At 36.6% G+C, this 16,411-nt stretch overlaps 1 protein-coding gene across 1 annotated transcript in view; it reads right to left on the bottom strand.

Annotated features, from left to right (window-relative positions):
* The window catches only part of LOC128745108 (doublesex- and mab-3-related transcription factor dmd-4), a 31,494-nt gene extending 18,227 nt beyond the window's left edge, over positions 1-13,267 (bottom strand). The window contains exon 1 of the mRNA XM_053842098.1: positions 12,968-13,267. Within this exon, the coding sequence (XP_053698073.1) occupies positions 12,968-13,267 (300 nt within the window). The remainder of the gene's footprint in view (positions 1-12,967) is intronic.
* Between the last annotated feature and the right edge of the window lie 3,144 nt (positions 13,268-16,411).

Raw genomic sequence — 16,411 nt, 5'->3', positions numbered from 1 at the left:
TGATCTTTTGTGATATCGCCCGGGTGTTTGCTGTATAACCTGCACAGCATTTATTGAGCGATATGCTAATTTAATTTTATGCGTGCTTATGTGTAATTGGGTACCCTTGTCAAAGCAGTACCCTGGCCGTTAGCGTTATGGTATAGAAAAATTTCACAAAGGATCATTATGAAATATTAAAAGGAAGCGTTACAAAATAAATGGATATTACTCTGCGTATTTAACTTCAGCATTTTTATACCCCGTATCACAGATGATATAAAATACAAACAATAAAATACAAAGAAATATTCTGTTATAAATAAATTCATGAAATATTGCAAATTTTTATGCCGCATGGTTAAATTGATAGTTTAAAAAAAGGTAGATAAAAACGGATTGAAAAGGTAGACAAAATCGGGGGTACCTAAAATCGGGTGTAGATTAAATCAGGTGTAGATATAATAGGAATACCACTGTATAATGTAATGGTACTACATAAACAACCGTGATTTGTTAATTTATATCGAAAAATAATATGCACATGCAACATTCTCGGTGGCTTGAAATCCACCTGAAAATGAAAATCAAGCACAATAAAACGAGCCAATATAGTCCCTAAGTTGATAAGCATTTCCTCTTGCCAACGCTAATATGCAGAGATATAGCGCAGGAAATATGCATCTTCCACAGGTTTCGGCGCCATTTTGATTTAAGACTCATTTTTAAAAAGGGCGTATTTATTTTCATGTGTATTATGTTTGAAAGATTGTATCTCGAAAACTATCGATGTTACAAAAAGTATGTCTAAGAAAAGTTGTAGAAAATTGATTTCTGAACATAAAAATATATACACTGAAAAAAACTTCCAATTTTTCAAAAAATTTAAAGTAAAACATAAAATCAAGATATCTATTATACCATTTTTGAAAATTTTTGAATTATTTTTAGAAAAAATAGAAGTAATTTGCAAGCTTTTAAAAGTTATCCTGAGATGGAGCAACTTTCATGGACGGACTTCGTAGAACAACGACTTTCATGATTTTTTTCCAACTTGAGATTTTTCAAGTATTATATGAAATTGTAATATAAATAACAATTCTTTATGTCATTTACAACAAAATTGGTCATAATAATTATTTTTTTTAAATTCAACCGTGTTCGAGATATTCGGAGAAAAAGTTAGACTTTTTTTACTATTTGATGGGGCTTTCAAGCGTTGGTTGGTTCGCCCTAACAGATTTATTTTAATTTTTCATGTTAAACACGTCTTTTTCATATGTTACTCCAGCTGCTCCACTGTTTCTATAAAATTTCTAATAACTACATTTAATTTCCTACAACTCATCCGAATACACCTTATTGATTCAATCATTCGCTTTTGAGTTGTGGATATTTTAAAAACTGTATTCGAAAAAAACTGGACACACTGATTAGTTAGTAACTTTTTGCCGCGTGACTAACCATAACAGAAATTTTAAGTGGAAAGAATTGAAAGTATGTTGAAATTTTCAAAAATAGTATATTTTTAATATTTTGATTTTAAGGTTTATTTTCAAATTTTTGAAAAACTGGTAAAGAATTTTTTTCAGTGTATATTTTCTACAGAAATCAATTTTCTACAACTTTTACTTAGACATAATTTTTGTAAAATCGATAGTTTTCAAGATACAATCGTTCACACATGAAAATAAATACGCCCTTTTTAAAAATAAGTCTTGAATCAAAATGGCGCCAAAACCTATGGAAGGTGCATATTTCCTCCTATCAAACACGTTTGTAAAGTTTCATCCAAATCAAAGAGGTTCATTTCAGATTTCAACTTTTTTTGGATGATTTGCCGTGGAACTGCTCTATATATATCAATAGACACAGTTGTCCTAATGATAAAAGAGTCGCCTTGCGTGGTATCCAATATGGCGACATGCATTTAGTACGTCACGCAAATTTTGACCAAAATCGACCCCCCCCTCCCCCCATTGTCACATTTGGTCACACATTCATGACCCCCCCTGAGAAAGTACGTCACGTCACGGCACCCCCCCCCCCCCCCCTTCACAACAAAAAAATTAAATATACATTCCAGCCTTTTAATTTCAAGCTATCAATTTAATTCACTTCAATCAATGCATCAAATAACAAAAATGAATTTCAGCAAATAAAAGAAGGAAAATGTTCGAGCTTATAAGTCATCGATTCTCGGATTTTGAAGATGATCTCCAATTGCTGCGATTGAAAACGCTTTCAAAGTCGCTGATGTGTCGTCGACTAATGTTTCGCGCTTATCCACGTCCTTTACATCCATCCACTCAAATTCGTCTGAGCTATAGAACTATAGTTGAAAGAATCAGGACTTCCTGCTGACGTCTTGCTGCAACACGCCTTGGAAGAACTTTTCTGACGGATTTTGTCATTTTGTGTATTTTTTTTTTTCAATCATTCAACATTACTTTAGATGCGAAATTTAATCCGCAATTGGCACAAACTCTATCCTTCCGGAAGCTTTTGAGAGAGGGGCAATATAGGTTGTACAGAAGAACCTTAAAACCAGCCGTGGAACTTCGGTATGAGTTTAGGTTCATCGATTGAGTTCAGCAAGAATATCAAGAGGAAACATTGCCGTTGGTCTCTGGTAGCACCCTGTAGCCCCTCAGGAGTTTATGCGACGGTTGCAAAAATTTTCTAGGCAGGACGGTACACAAAGAGTTCTTCAGTGGTGTACAGCATATTCTGTTAAGTTTTAATAGAGAGTTCATAGTACAAAAATAAATAAGTCCTGTTTACCAAAATATGTTAAAAAATCCATCAGTACGTTAATTTTATAGAAGCCTTCAATAGTTTTATTTCAAAATGAAGTAGCCTTTTTATAAATCCCCGAATAAATTTTACATTTGAATTTTTTTTCTTGTGACGTCACATAACTTTATACCCCCCCTCCCCCCTACGTCACAAATCGTCACGTTTAGGTCAATCCCCCCTCCCCCCTATAAGCGTGACGTACTTTATGGATGGCCCCTATAACAGAAAAATTTCATTCCAATCAAAAATAGTCGAGTCAAAAATGGCCTTTTTTCAGTGTTTTGAGCTGGAATTGCTCAATACCTTGATTAACCCTAGAGCGGTCGCGTTAAAAAAAGTTACGTAAGCGGTCGCGTCGTGTACTGAGTACACGGCGAATAATTCTGCCTATATCTCAAGACTAGCATGAGATAGAAGATTGCGGTTTTCGACAAAGTTGTTTATCTATTTAAAACACATCTGGAAACGAAAAATAAAGTTTGAGTACTGATTCGCTAGATGGCGCAAATGGCGACCAAAATAAATCATTCTAGAATCTCGATTCTAAAATCTCTAATATCTCGGGACTGCGAAGAGATAGAAGGTTGCTGTCTTTGGCAAAGTTGTTTATCTGGACGAGATTAATCTGACTGCGAACAACAAAGTTCGAAACTGATACGATAGATGGCGCTTATAATGAGCATATTGATTTTGTTAGGAATATCTCAGAGTCGTGACGAGATAGAATGTTACTGTGTTCTACAAAGTTATTTGTTCGAACAAGACACATTTGGTAATGCATAACAAAGTTTGAAACTGTCTCACTAGGTGGCGCACGTGGTCAAATTATAATCTTATGATGATATTTCATGACTATGATACGATCGACGGTTGCGGTTTTTGACAAAGTTGTGTGTCTAGACAAGACGAATTTGAAAATGATCGGTTAAATTTGGAACTGTCCCGTTAGATGTCGCAGTTGGTAAAATCATATTTCTTTTTGCGATATCTCAGCTAAAGTCGAATAAACGGTAAAATGGCTTATCTGGTCTGGCAGAGAACATCAAAATGTTTGCAAATAGTATTCTTTTGGCGATTTTCCCAAAACAGAGTTTGTGAATCATCGACAATGTTGACAAACTGAATAATGCACATATCTCACCTAGAGATACATGATACTTATTCAACTTACCCATGTAGCACTCTTACGTACTTTTATTTATATCAATTTATTGATGACTCACATTAGTTGTATAACAATCAGTTGTACAGTTTTATAATGAGTATGTTATTAATGAAGTTTGCTATGGTATGTTGAGTTAATGCTTTAAACATTAGAATGTTAGAATTATGTTTACACTCACCATAAAACAATACAAAACGAGCATTTGTTTGTTTTATTTCCTGCTATGATAATGAGAATGAAAAATGTGCATTAGATTCCTAACAATCCTATAATATTCTTGTTACGGTCACTTATATCATACAGGAAATAACACACATGCAATACAAGGAAAGAGTAAAGTATTCGATCCCAATGAAAAATCAGAGGGGTTGTGTACAGGACACGACCGCATATATAGGTTACGCAGGACTACGTAAGTCTCTTTGTAGTGATAGTAGCATGTATTCATGCTTGTAATCATTCGATTCTTCATGTATACATGGTATATGCAACATATATACATGCTACATGCGTTGTATGTAACATTTATCAAAGTAGTAACATTGCATACGTTCAATTCTCAAAAGGTTGTGCATTTGAAAACAATTTAACAAAATCTAGAACACAAACTATTACTTTCCTGCTACCTTACTGAAATTAAAGATTGATTTTATTATCCAAAGTTTCCCACGTTGAAGCGATTTTATCAATTCAATCCTATTTTATCAACAGCACATCTTTTCACTACACTTCTAATGAAACGGCAAGCATGCGTATTCATACAGAGTCGTATTATAACCGAACAGTACAGCTGTAGCACATTTTTCCAACACAAATATCAAGTTCGCCGAGGTTTAATCGTCTCGCAGTAAAGAATTTGCGCTCTGTTGGGACAACGAATTTGTGTCATTTTTTCTGGCACACTTCCCTAACACAGACATCAAATTGGACTAGGTTTAATTACGTTCGTAAGAAATCTGTTGGCACGAGGGGGCTTTGTCACTCTCTCTGGCAAACTTCCCAAGCGAGGACATCAAAATGGTCTAGGTTGAACCGCGGTGTTAAGAAATCTTGTTGAAATGAGGGAACTTTGTCACTTGTTTTGACTTACTTCCCAAACACAGATATCAAATTGGTATAGGTTTAGATCATCGTAAAGTCTTCCAACCAATCACAAAGCGAGAATTCTGGTAAAACATAGGTTCATTATTTTCAGTTTTTCAATAGTTCAACTTCAAGAATCCATACTTTTCTTCATTTGGATTAATTCTTAGAAGATTTTCCGATCGATTGGTGTAAGAATATTGAAAATCGATCGGAAAACGGCTGAGCTATTAGCGCTCAAAACCTTTCATTTTTCGTGACGCTCACATTTTTCGATTTTTTGGAATGACACCCTATCTCAAAACTTGCCGTAAGACGTAGTCCTACGTCAAAAAGCAAGCTGTATACAAATGAGTATCAAGAGAGGGCACTTCAGTCGTGTTGTCGCGTTAGCCAACAAATAGCTTTGGTTCTATCATCACGCACACGTTCATAATTGCAAGCATCAACGTTGCCATTAAGCCTGCCCGCCGAGTTAGCTCCGGGGTACGACGCTGGCCCAACAAGCCAGTCGTCATATGTTCGAATCTCGACTGGCCGGTGTCGTTACAGAGTTAATAGGATCTTTGCACTAGCCCCGTGATTTTCCTGTACTCTAATAACCGGCAGCGAAGTCTATCGATAAAAAAGGGTCAAGTTCTGAAGGACGTTTATACCCATGGTTTTGCTTTGCTGATAAATTTTACCAGATTTTTTATTGCATACCAGACAAAGTTCAAAATCTTCCAGATATTTGGCAATGTGCCAGATTTTTGCTAGATTTCTGTTTCTCCGTTCTGCAAAAAAGTCATCACTCATAATTTCAGACAACATTTTGTGTCTGCGTTGAACAAAACTGGCAAGACGTTTCCCGAAAAAGCCCTCCCCATCGGTCAAATTGATCGCCAGATTTTGGCTAGACATTTATTTGTGTTTGCCAGATTTTCGAATAAACCTTTTAGCGACCCCGGGAATAGGGATTCAAACACTCTCTAAAATATTTTTAAACAATGTGATGGAAACGGGTTTCCAGGAATCTTTTCCGGGTGATCTTTCTGGCTAGACGATGTAGACGACGAAATTGCTTCGTCAAAAGATCAGTCTGTGCTCTTTATCTTGTCTTTTGATAAAAGTTGAAGCAATACGTATCAATTGCTTCCGTCAGGGAACCATAAAAAAAGCTGTTGATTGGCTGGAATTGACAACGCAATCAATGGTGAAAAGGACAGCGATGCGTTATCTAACGTGTTTTGACTACAGAAACCACTTTGTAGCGAACAGCAGTGTTCTATGTCATCATGGCTCCGCAATATTCCGAAAAGAATTGGATTTTCTCATCATATCCACCTACTACTGACTTCCGAATTTTATTTACCATCATCGGAAGTATCTTGACCTGATAAACAACTTTGTCGAAATCACCAACCCTCTATCTCGTCATGGTTCGGAAATATCGCCAAATGAATTAAATTTCACCGTATACTCCATCTAGCGGACTAGTTCCAAACTTCAGTCACAGACAAACAGACATAACTCTTGGAAGAAAAATCAACAAAAATTATCGTACCTCACATTTAGCCTGAACACTAGCACCATCTATGATCGACATTCCCAAATATCAAATGGCAATATGAGTGTCCCTCGAAGTAGCAAGTATTTTTTATGGGGAATTCCCCTTCTTTCGTCAAAAAGCGCCACTTTGACCAAAACGGAGACATTCCCAACTAAGCCCAAATTTGAAATGACGGTTTTATCGGTACGATGAATGGAAAACGAGTGTTATGTCTGTTTGTCTGTGCTTCAGTGTTCGTTATCAAATGCGTCTTGGCTTTACTAACAACTTTGTAGTAAATAGCAACCTTCTAGCTCATTACGGTTCTCAAATATTCCTAAATGAATTTAATTTCTTCTTTCTTTTCTTTTCAACGACGTATAGCAGTCGGCTTTTACTTTTCTGTTGGGGAAGAATAAATGCTTAATGCGAGAAATGAAGATTCAGGCAAACTGAAAATTCTTGATATTAGGCCAAAAATATAGACTTAGCGAAGGTGAGAGTCGAACTCACAGCTCCCAATCTCTAGTTGAGCGTGTTGTTTAACCAATTACAATTTTAATTTCTTCATTATTAGCGCCATCTAGCGAATCAGTTCCGAGCTTTGTTGTATGTCACCGGATGTGTCTTAACTAGATAAGCAACTTTGTCCAAAGTCGCAACCTTCTATCTCTTTACAAACTTCAGCTTGTGTAACTTTTTTCATTTCAAAAAAGTTACGTTAGTGGTCGCGCAGCGTGTACTGAGTACACGCGCGCGGACATACTACACTCTTAAATGATTCTACCTGTAAATAGGTCAGATTTAGTTAAAGCTAGGTTGAAACTACTCAAAGTGTACAAACTCAAACTTTGGGTAAAACTTTCAACCAATTTTGGCTACTTGCTACCGATAATTGAATTATTCTCTATGACAAATAACGCACTTGTAAGTTCATACTACCAATTTTTTGGTTGAAACTACTCAAAATCTGAGTTTGTACACTTTAAGGGCATTTTGAATAGTTTCAACCTAGCTTTAACTAAATCCGACCAATTTACAGGTAGAATCATTTAAGAGTGTACTCTTACAATCAATTTTGGACCACTTTTTTATTTCTTTTTGCTATATTTTGGCATCATTAGAAAGAGGAATAGTAGATCTTCGAATACAACCAAAAACTGGTATGTTATGATTAAAATTTCGATGATTTTTTCGCGTTTTTCGAAAACGCGTGTACTCAGTACACTAGCGCGACCGCTCTAGGGGTAATTTCCAAGAAAAAGATAAGGTGCAGGAGGGTATTTTCAGCCCATTAACCCATTAAGCCCCACACTTTTCCCAGCAGTGGTAGAAAGTTGAAACTTTCAGGAAAATTCTCTTTAAGGTCAACTAAGAAAAAGCCGCTGACATGTATTTTTAATTTTGACCCTGTGTCCCGCAACGCTACGTTGCGAAAACGCAACACTAGGCGTTAAGGGTATACCGTTTTTGCATACCTTCATTATTATGCATATAAATACTTCATACTTTTTTACCGCTAAATCAAACTTGGGATTTTTTTTTTGGATTTTGAGTATTAATAAAGATTAAATGAACGACTAAGAGTATCACATGTTATGTTTTATGATAGATATCGAAACATTTGGGTTGGTGACCATCTTTGCACTAGACGCATAGTATGCAGTTTAAATGCTAAATGCATGTCATCGCAGATGATTAAATGCCTACCAACACGTTCCGAAAAGGTTTGTAATATTAAATTTAGGTCCATGAAACTGTCGTTGCTGTCACTCAATTCCTCCAGATATTCCGGAGGCAAAGGTACTTTAACAATTTTATTACGCTCTTATCACAACGGCTGCTCCATCTGCCATCAGTGTTTGAAGCTGCGAATTCTATATTATGAAAACTTTTATAATATTTCCGGGATATTTTGAACAAGCGAAAGACAAGATTTACATTCATTTGTTTACTAAAAAGCAACGACATCAAATGAAACACCGCAGCGAACGAACGAAAACAAACGTTCCCGTTGCAAATTTTGAATATCATTTCTTCCTAGCGTTGCGTTTCCGCAACGCAAAGGTTAAAACCTATCTTAAAATTTCAAAAATAATCAAAATTATGAAACAAAGTTTTTTTTGGCAAGCAACCGATTCTTATTAACACTGATTAATAGGTTAGGCGTTAATAGACGTTATATCGAGTTTTACGAGCATTTTTCCTTAACTGTCTGAAAAATAGCAAAACCTGTTGTTTTGTCACAGCTGTAATTATGTTACATGTAACATCTGACCTTTGAGCAAAAACAGGTCGATTAGATTTTTTTCCAATCTTTCTTTGTTTCTCAGGGTCCAAGATGATATCTTAAACCGGGCCTTCTCTAGAATCGAATGAAAGTGCATTGCGTTTTCGCAACGCTGGGAGGAAATGGGTTAAGCGATTGCTTATATTTTTTCGTCCTAGACCTAGTTCTAGTGGAAGAACAGGTGGTTTTGATGTTCTTTTAATAAAAAACAGTAGAATACTTACTCTTTTGAGAAAATGGTTGTAACATAGCAAAGGAAAGCCTAGGTGCTACATTCCGTTATCGAAACTTGACCATCTTTTTTTTATACGACAGACTTCGCAGCCAGCTGTTAGAGTGCATGACAATTGCAGGGCCAGTTGCTACGATCCTGTTGACTCTAACAGCCTCTCCCTGTCAAGATTCGAACATACGGCGACTGGCTTATCAGGCCAGCATCATACCTCGTGGCCAACAGAGAGTTGTAACATGTTGAAGTTATATATCTATACAATGCATTTATTTAGTGAATGAAAATGAAAATAGGCTGAATTTAGACATAAGACGAAAATAGTCTTTTGTATTCTACATAAATCGTGTTTTTACAAAAGAGTAGGATCTTTTCAAAATTAGTCATGCAAGTCATCAAATGAATTAAAATGAAATCTTTACAAAGATTCACAGTTCAAAAACTTATTTGAGAATTGCAAGACTATAATATGATTTGTCTGAAATTAAATAAAAAAGAAAACTTTCCAATTAAATTCTACTAGGGTACGGGAGGGTATTTTCAGCCCATTAAGCGGTAGCCTAAACAATATTTAGGAATTACGTTGAAACTATATTCATTTAAGACAAGATATTTATACCAGTTGATTGAATAATATTTACTGAATATCGACGTGTATTTTGGTCTTAATGAAACGCTACTGAATTTGAGTTATTGTCGCGAGAAATGAGTTATTGTCGCGAGAAATTGGGCCCATTTTCTATAGTGATGTCTGTGTTTTTTAAATCCGACCGGCCGAAATAGCCTGCACAAGGTTCCGATGCTTTTCAAAAACAGATCAAAAGAGAGACCGATGGATAACGTGTCGGTATAGCCTAGATACCGGCTCATTGAAGATAACTAGTTTTGCAATGACAACAGCTTGCTGCTGGTGCTAGTGTATCATTGAATCGTGCATATACATTAGCACCAGAAGCAAGTGGTTGTCACTCAAATACTAGCTATGTCAATACGATAGAAAAGTTTCATGGGGAACCAGGGATGGTCCGATCACTTTGACTCAATTTTGATTCATTTGACAGTACCGTCTCAGCCGAGCAAAATTTGACAAAATAATGTATGGGACATTTATAGAACTAGGTTTAATCTACAATTTTTCTGAATAAAGTTTTGTTGTATTTTTTGTAGTTACAGAGCTACAATGCTAGTATCTCATTAGTAACTAAATAAGAAGTAGAATTGGTCTGTGACATAATTTTCATAGGGTTTATTTCTAATTCCCGTCGTAGTAAGGCAAGCCACTCTAATTTTCATCATTTCTTAGGTGGGTTTAATGAATACTCCAAATGCTCTAATGATGATTTGACTCAAACACACTTACCTTCCGATCCGTGCCCTTCGAATTAGCTAAAAAGCGATTAATAAAGCATTTGATTGAAATTACGCAACTGACTTTATTTCTTAAATTCGTCGTACCGTTTAAAAATCCGTCCATCAAAATTTTTCATCGTCCGAACTAAAAATCACAATAATGTTTACGAAGCTAGCGCGCATGTATTTGTGTAGGACAGCATAACAAACGTTATTCTGCAAAATTTCTGTAGGTTATGCAAGTTTTCCCGGCTGCAGAATCACAACAATGCGTTGCGTGAGTTATTTTCATTTTATGAATGACGGAAATTGAAACGATTTATCGACATTTTCTTCTTCGTCGCACGTAAACGTTGGAAATTTGGCTGCTAGGAATTCTTTAATGAAAAATGCATTTAAATATATCTCAGCTCACTTTGATTGATCGCGTATGAGAGACAATAAACTAAAATATTTGGGAATAACTAATTTTGCATTGTGTGTCATAAAAATTGCTGATATTTTTAATAATTTGGGTTGGATAGGACGGGAATAGGCAATTACGACGAAGCAGCAACATACCCTAGCTTATAGTTGCTAGAATAAGTAAACGTGATCATAATTGTGTATTTTCCAAACCATCATCAAGAGCGGATACGCGTAAGCGATTGCTGGATGGTAAATGGCTGAATAATGCGCTCCAGAACCACCGAGAGGTTCCACAGCCTCTTATTTAGCAACTCCTATCTCGACCTCCTCGTGGTACCATCCGGGATACGTTCCTTAGTGGAAATCGGACAACCGGTGGAAACTAGGGTCGTATGCGGACAGAGAAGGGGGCACTAATGCGAAAGCTGAAGTGTAAACTCTCCGTCTGCAGGACGGTTCTCTTGACTCCCAGGAACCAAAGCAGAGGGTCCAAAGCCCCTAAAGGAGATGGTTGTAATAGCTGTTATCTATGGCTATTACGTAAAAATTTGAATGGATAAACCCCTAATCCAAGGTGTGACGCGACCCGTGCCGAGGGATGAATGGTGGAGGGGGTTCTATAAATTCTCTCGCCGCAACGGAGCCTGTGGAGTACCAGGGCGCCCTCCACAGCAATTTGCCCTTGCTGCATCAAGCCGGTCACTGATGCAGTGGACGATTTCTTACCGTGCAAGCTCTCTCTGCCGAAAAACAAAGAAACGAATGAGGCGGAGAGGAGAGTAGTGGAGGAGCAGGACTTGAACGATGCGCTAGCAGAGGTTCAGTCCTGATCCTCGTCTATCCTCAACACGTCGACTCGTTGTGAGTCGACAAACGAATATGTGGCTCCAACTCTCTACTCACGGGTCGAGATTCACTCTGCCTGATCTTAGACTGTGTGCTGGAGGGTGGGCTGAAACAAAAGGAGAGCCGAACAGTTATGGCCAGTAGGATGGCTGTACAATCGCTCAAACAATCTATAAAAGAATATATAACGTCTAGTATCCACCCCTAGGTTACTCAAAAGTTGCTGAGTCTCAATAAGAGAGATCTCAGCAAGCTTACCGGTCTTGTGACAGGACATTTTCCGAGTAAATATCATTTTCGGAATCTCAGTTTCATACAAGATGATATTTAACTTCGGAACACTTGCTCTGCTATCGTGGAGCACAAATAGTACGCAGACTGCAGTATCTCAAAACGGGGAGATCTGATTGGCGTCGCCGATCAGGATACTAGGTTCATAAACCTAGTCATCCCTGATTGGCACATGTCTCGCTCCAGCTACCAGCCTGTCACTTCCTCAATAAGTGATAGGTAAGCTTGAAGCGTATAGTATAATAATAAAACGGGGCATACCACAATAGTTCAAAATAATGGACGCAGTGGTAAGAGTACCCAACAGAGGAGAAGAAGCGATTGCTGCTGGTTTTTCAGCCTGATTACGTGCCAGTGGAAAAACAGTAGTTTTGATGTTTATTGAATAAAATTTAGTAAATTACTTACATTTTTATGAAAATAGTTATAACACATTAAAGCTTATGAGTTCTACATTCGTTTCAGTATTATTATATAGCGGTAAAGTTTTTATTTGGGAAAGCGCAGCAAAAAAGGTAATGTATGCCGAATTTAGTAGCGTGCTGGAAATACCCTCCTGTACCCTATGTGTATTTATTCGCGACAGATACGTATTTCGCTTGCGACTTGCAGTCTTCATCAGTGTCTGTTTTCGACCTGATTTTGAACTGACACTGATGAAGACTGCAAGTTGTTGGCGAAATACCTATCTGTCGCGAATAAATATACATAGTACAATTTAATTGGAAAGTTTTCTTTGTTATTTCAGGTTTTGTATTCTACTAAGACGCTCCAAAAACTCAGTATAATATAATTGTTTTAGAAAACTAGGCGAATAAGCGCTGGTTCCGCCAACGTGTTTAGGCACACTCATATCTCTTGAAAATTCCTCGCTTAATCAACTTTGTATTAAAATAATTGTACGTGAACGACTGTTTATGTGTTTACAAATATAACCAAGATAGTGGATTTTCTGTATTTTGTCGAGATTTTCCACCACTTTTAGTAATTACCCACCTGAGCAGCCATAATTTTTTGACGTGACAATATTAATTCACATTTTTGACATCTACAATTCCTGTACGTACAATGCTTCTTATGTCCTCTTAGACCAGATATCACACCATGATTCCGACAACGGGCACATTTTGGGATTCGAGAGCATTGGTTATTACACATGCTACTAGATTTACCAGCGGTACTAGAGCTCACTGCACTGTTTTTAGACATTCCACTCGTACTGTTTTCTCCGTTATCCACATCCACATTATTTCTATCACCGTCGGCACATTTAAGAAAATTGCTGATGGATAACATCGTTGGATTTTAATTTTTCAGTGTATCTATTACGACCTCCTAAGCCGTTTGACGCTAATATACCACTGAGCGGATGGCATTTGAAGCGATTGGCATTAGCCAACGAAAATCCATCTACCCAGCATCCCTTAAATAAATATCAATTTTCCTTGGTTTCTACCAATATTGACATCTGTATTCTGTTGCACATGTTTCATCTCGCTTGAATATAGCTGTTGAATCCAAGAGCGAGGGAGTTCGTTCAGATCATTTTAACGAAGAAACATGCACCAGGACACGAAATGATACTGATTGGTGGCATGCTTATGTACTAGCATCATCTCTGGTAGAATCACATCAGCTATGTTTTACATTAACGGGAAAGTCGCAATCGGCAACAAAAGGTTTTCTCTGCTTGTTTGTTGTACTTACCGGGCAGAGGCAGATAGTATATAACTGGTGACATTTTAGAAAACATTGGGATGATAGGTATTTTGTAGTTCGTGGTTAATAATATCGGCTAGTTTCCGCTAATAGTAACAGTTCTAATCACGATCAATACAAATGTATTTAAAAAATATGCGGTGCTTATTATCGCACAATATGCAAAATACCCTAACAATTATATAAAAGTCTTGTAAATTACCTGCTTAAGAATTAAGCATAATTAGGATATTGATAATTGGATTAAGGATTAAGGATTAAGGAGATTGTATTTTAAGGAAAAAATTACACTGAAAGAAAAAACTTTTCAAAACCATGTTAAAAAACATTAAATGTCATTTGTCTCAAAACCATCCCCTACGATTCGCCTAATTTTTTTTTGAAGATAGCTTAAATTATGCCCTAAAATCTGGGACAGAACTATCTGTGGTCACTCTTTAGAATTTTTCTTTTTAAGTCTGAAATTTGACAAGTTTTTAAAAAATATTCAAATTCTACAGTTTTTTTTGTAAAACTCAAACAAAATCAAATTCTGCGCATCATTTTGAACAAAGTGTGTCATATAAACTTTTTTCTTAGGCCTAGCCGTTCTAAAGTTATTGCAAATTTAAAATCCAAAAAAATAAAAATGATAAAAATCATAAAATATCAGTTATCTCAAAACCTTCCTCTCCGATTTGCCTAATTCTTTTTTTTTGAAGATAGCTTCAATTATATTATAAAATCTGGTGAAGAGCTATCGATGGACCCTTTCAGATTTATTTTTAATTTTGAAGACAAATTTTTCAAAAATATTCAAATTTTATTTTTTGACGTAGGACTACGTCTTACGGCAAGGTTTGGGGATAGGGTGTCATTCCAAAAAATCGGAAAATGCGAGCGTCACGAAAAATGAAAGATTTTGAGCACTAATAGCTTAGCAGTTTCCAGATCGATTGTAAATATTTTTACGCTAATCGATCGGAAAATCGTCTACGCATCCACACCAATAATGAAACCTATCAATTTCAAAGTACGTTCTATTGAAAAATTGAAAAAAATTAAGCATTGTCCAACTGGAAATCCTCGCTTCGTGATTGGTTGGAAGAGTCTTTACGATGATCTAAATCTATATCAATTTGATATCTGTGCTTGGGAAGTAAACCAAAACAAGTGACAAAGTTTCCTCATCTCAACAAGATTTCCTAATACCGCGATTAAACCTAGACCATTTTGATGTCCTTGCTTGGGAAGTACGTCAGAAAGAGTGACAAAGCCCACTCGTGCCAACAAATTTCTTTTGAACGCGATTATACATTGAGAAATATACATATAATATTAAATATACGTTGAGGATTGGACGTACACAATGTTATTACATTGATAAATGTTGCATACAACGCATGTAGCATGTATTTATGTTTCATAAGGTATGTATACATGAGGAATCGAATGATTATACATGCATGGATACATGCTACTATCACTAAAAAGAGACTTTTACGTAGTCCTGCGTCACCTATGCGGTCGTGTCTCGTACACAACCCCACTGATTTTTTTTGTAAAATTCAAAAAAAATTAGATTCTACGCATAATTTAGAACTAATTTTCACATATAAACTTTTTTTAAACCTGGCCGTTCTCAAGTTACTGCAAATTTAAAATTTACCCACAGAATGAAGTGCCGATTATTTAAGAACCATTTAAATTTACAATAATTTGACCACATGACAGCGCTGTCCCTAATTATAGCGATCCCTGGCGCAGCCAGTGAATTTAACTAAAAGGGTCATATTTGCACAGGTGATGATCCGGAAACATCTAATAAACTAATGTTAAGTAATAAAAAAGTTTTTCGATTTTCTAAAATATTTTGAGTGACACAAGGCATGGCTGGATTATGAGATTCGCATTTTTAGACAGAAAATATAAATAACTGATCAGGAGCAGGATCGGTTTAAAGCAATCATACGTAGCTCGCTTCACAGTTCACAGTATAAATGGTTCTTGCAAATCAATCTGCGCTTGCAACGATACGATGTTCGGTGGTGGCTTCAGGAAACAATTAACCTAACAATCCGTTGATATCGGCATCCACCGTAGAAGAGTATTCTCAAGTTTGCAAAAACACACATGGAGGTGCTTCATATTTATCTCAGTTGGCCGTGTGAGTCAATGAAATAGATAAGGGAATACGAAAACCTAACGCTAGCAAAAAGACACACATCCAGCATATATCCGAGGATCTTTTACAAAGCTAGCACACGTAATCCCGAGTGTTACCGAAATGCTAAAAACCGGCGTCTGAAAGACAACACCGAAACGGGTTGCGGTTGCTTTTTTGAGCGTGCAATTCATTTTATCAGGCACGGCAGCAGCGTACCGCCTCAAATAAACTTTGTAGCATTTTTCAAATGCGGCATGCAGTATGGTTCAGCTTTTAGACACACCTGTTTGGAAGCTTGAGAACTGAAAACGCGAGTTCGATAATTTGGCAAAAAGTTATGCGTGAAGAACTGGTCTTTTTGTAGCTTTCGATACTTCTAATATCGGATGAAAAGGTATCGATATCCGATAATATCGCATGGTAAAATATCGATGCCGCATACACGATATATCGAATGAAAATATCGATACCTCCGGTATCGATAAAATATCGCGCATCCCTAAAAGCCAACCTGACGAATTTCATATCGATAAAGGAATAACCTCAAAGTTCTCCTGATTTGAACCTCTGGATTT

The sequence above is a fragment of the Sabethes cyaneus genome, chromosome 1 (genome assembly GCF_943734655.1).
Source record: "Sabethes cyaneus chromosome 1, idSabCyanKW18_F2, whole genome shotgun sequence".
Taxonomy (NCBI): Eukaryota; Metazoa; Arthropoda; class Insecta; order Diptera; family Culicidae; genus Sabethes; species Sabethes cyaneus.
Note: the sequence above shows the minus strand (reverse complement) of the source record. Positions and strands in the feature narration are given on the sequence as shown.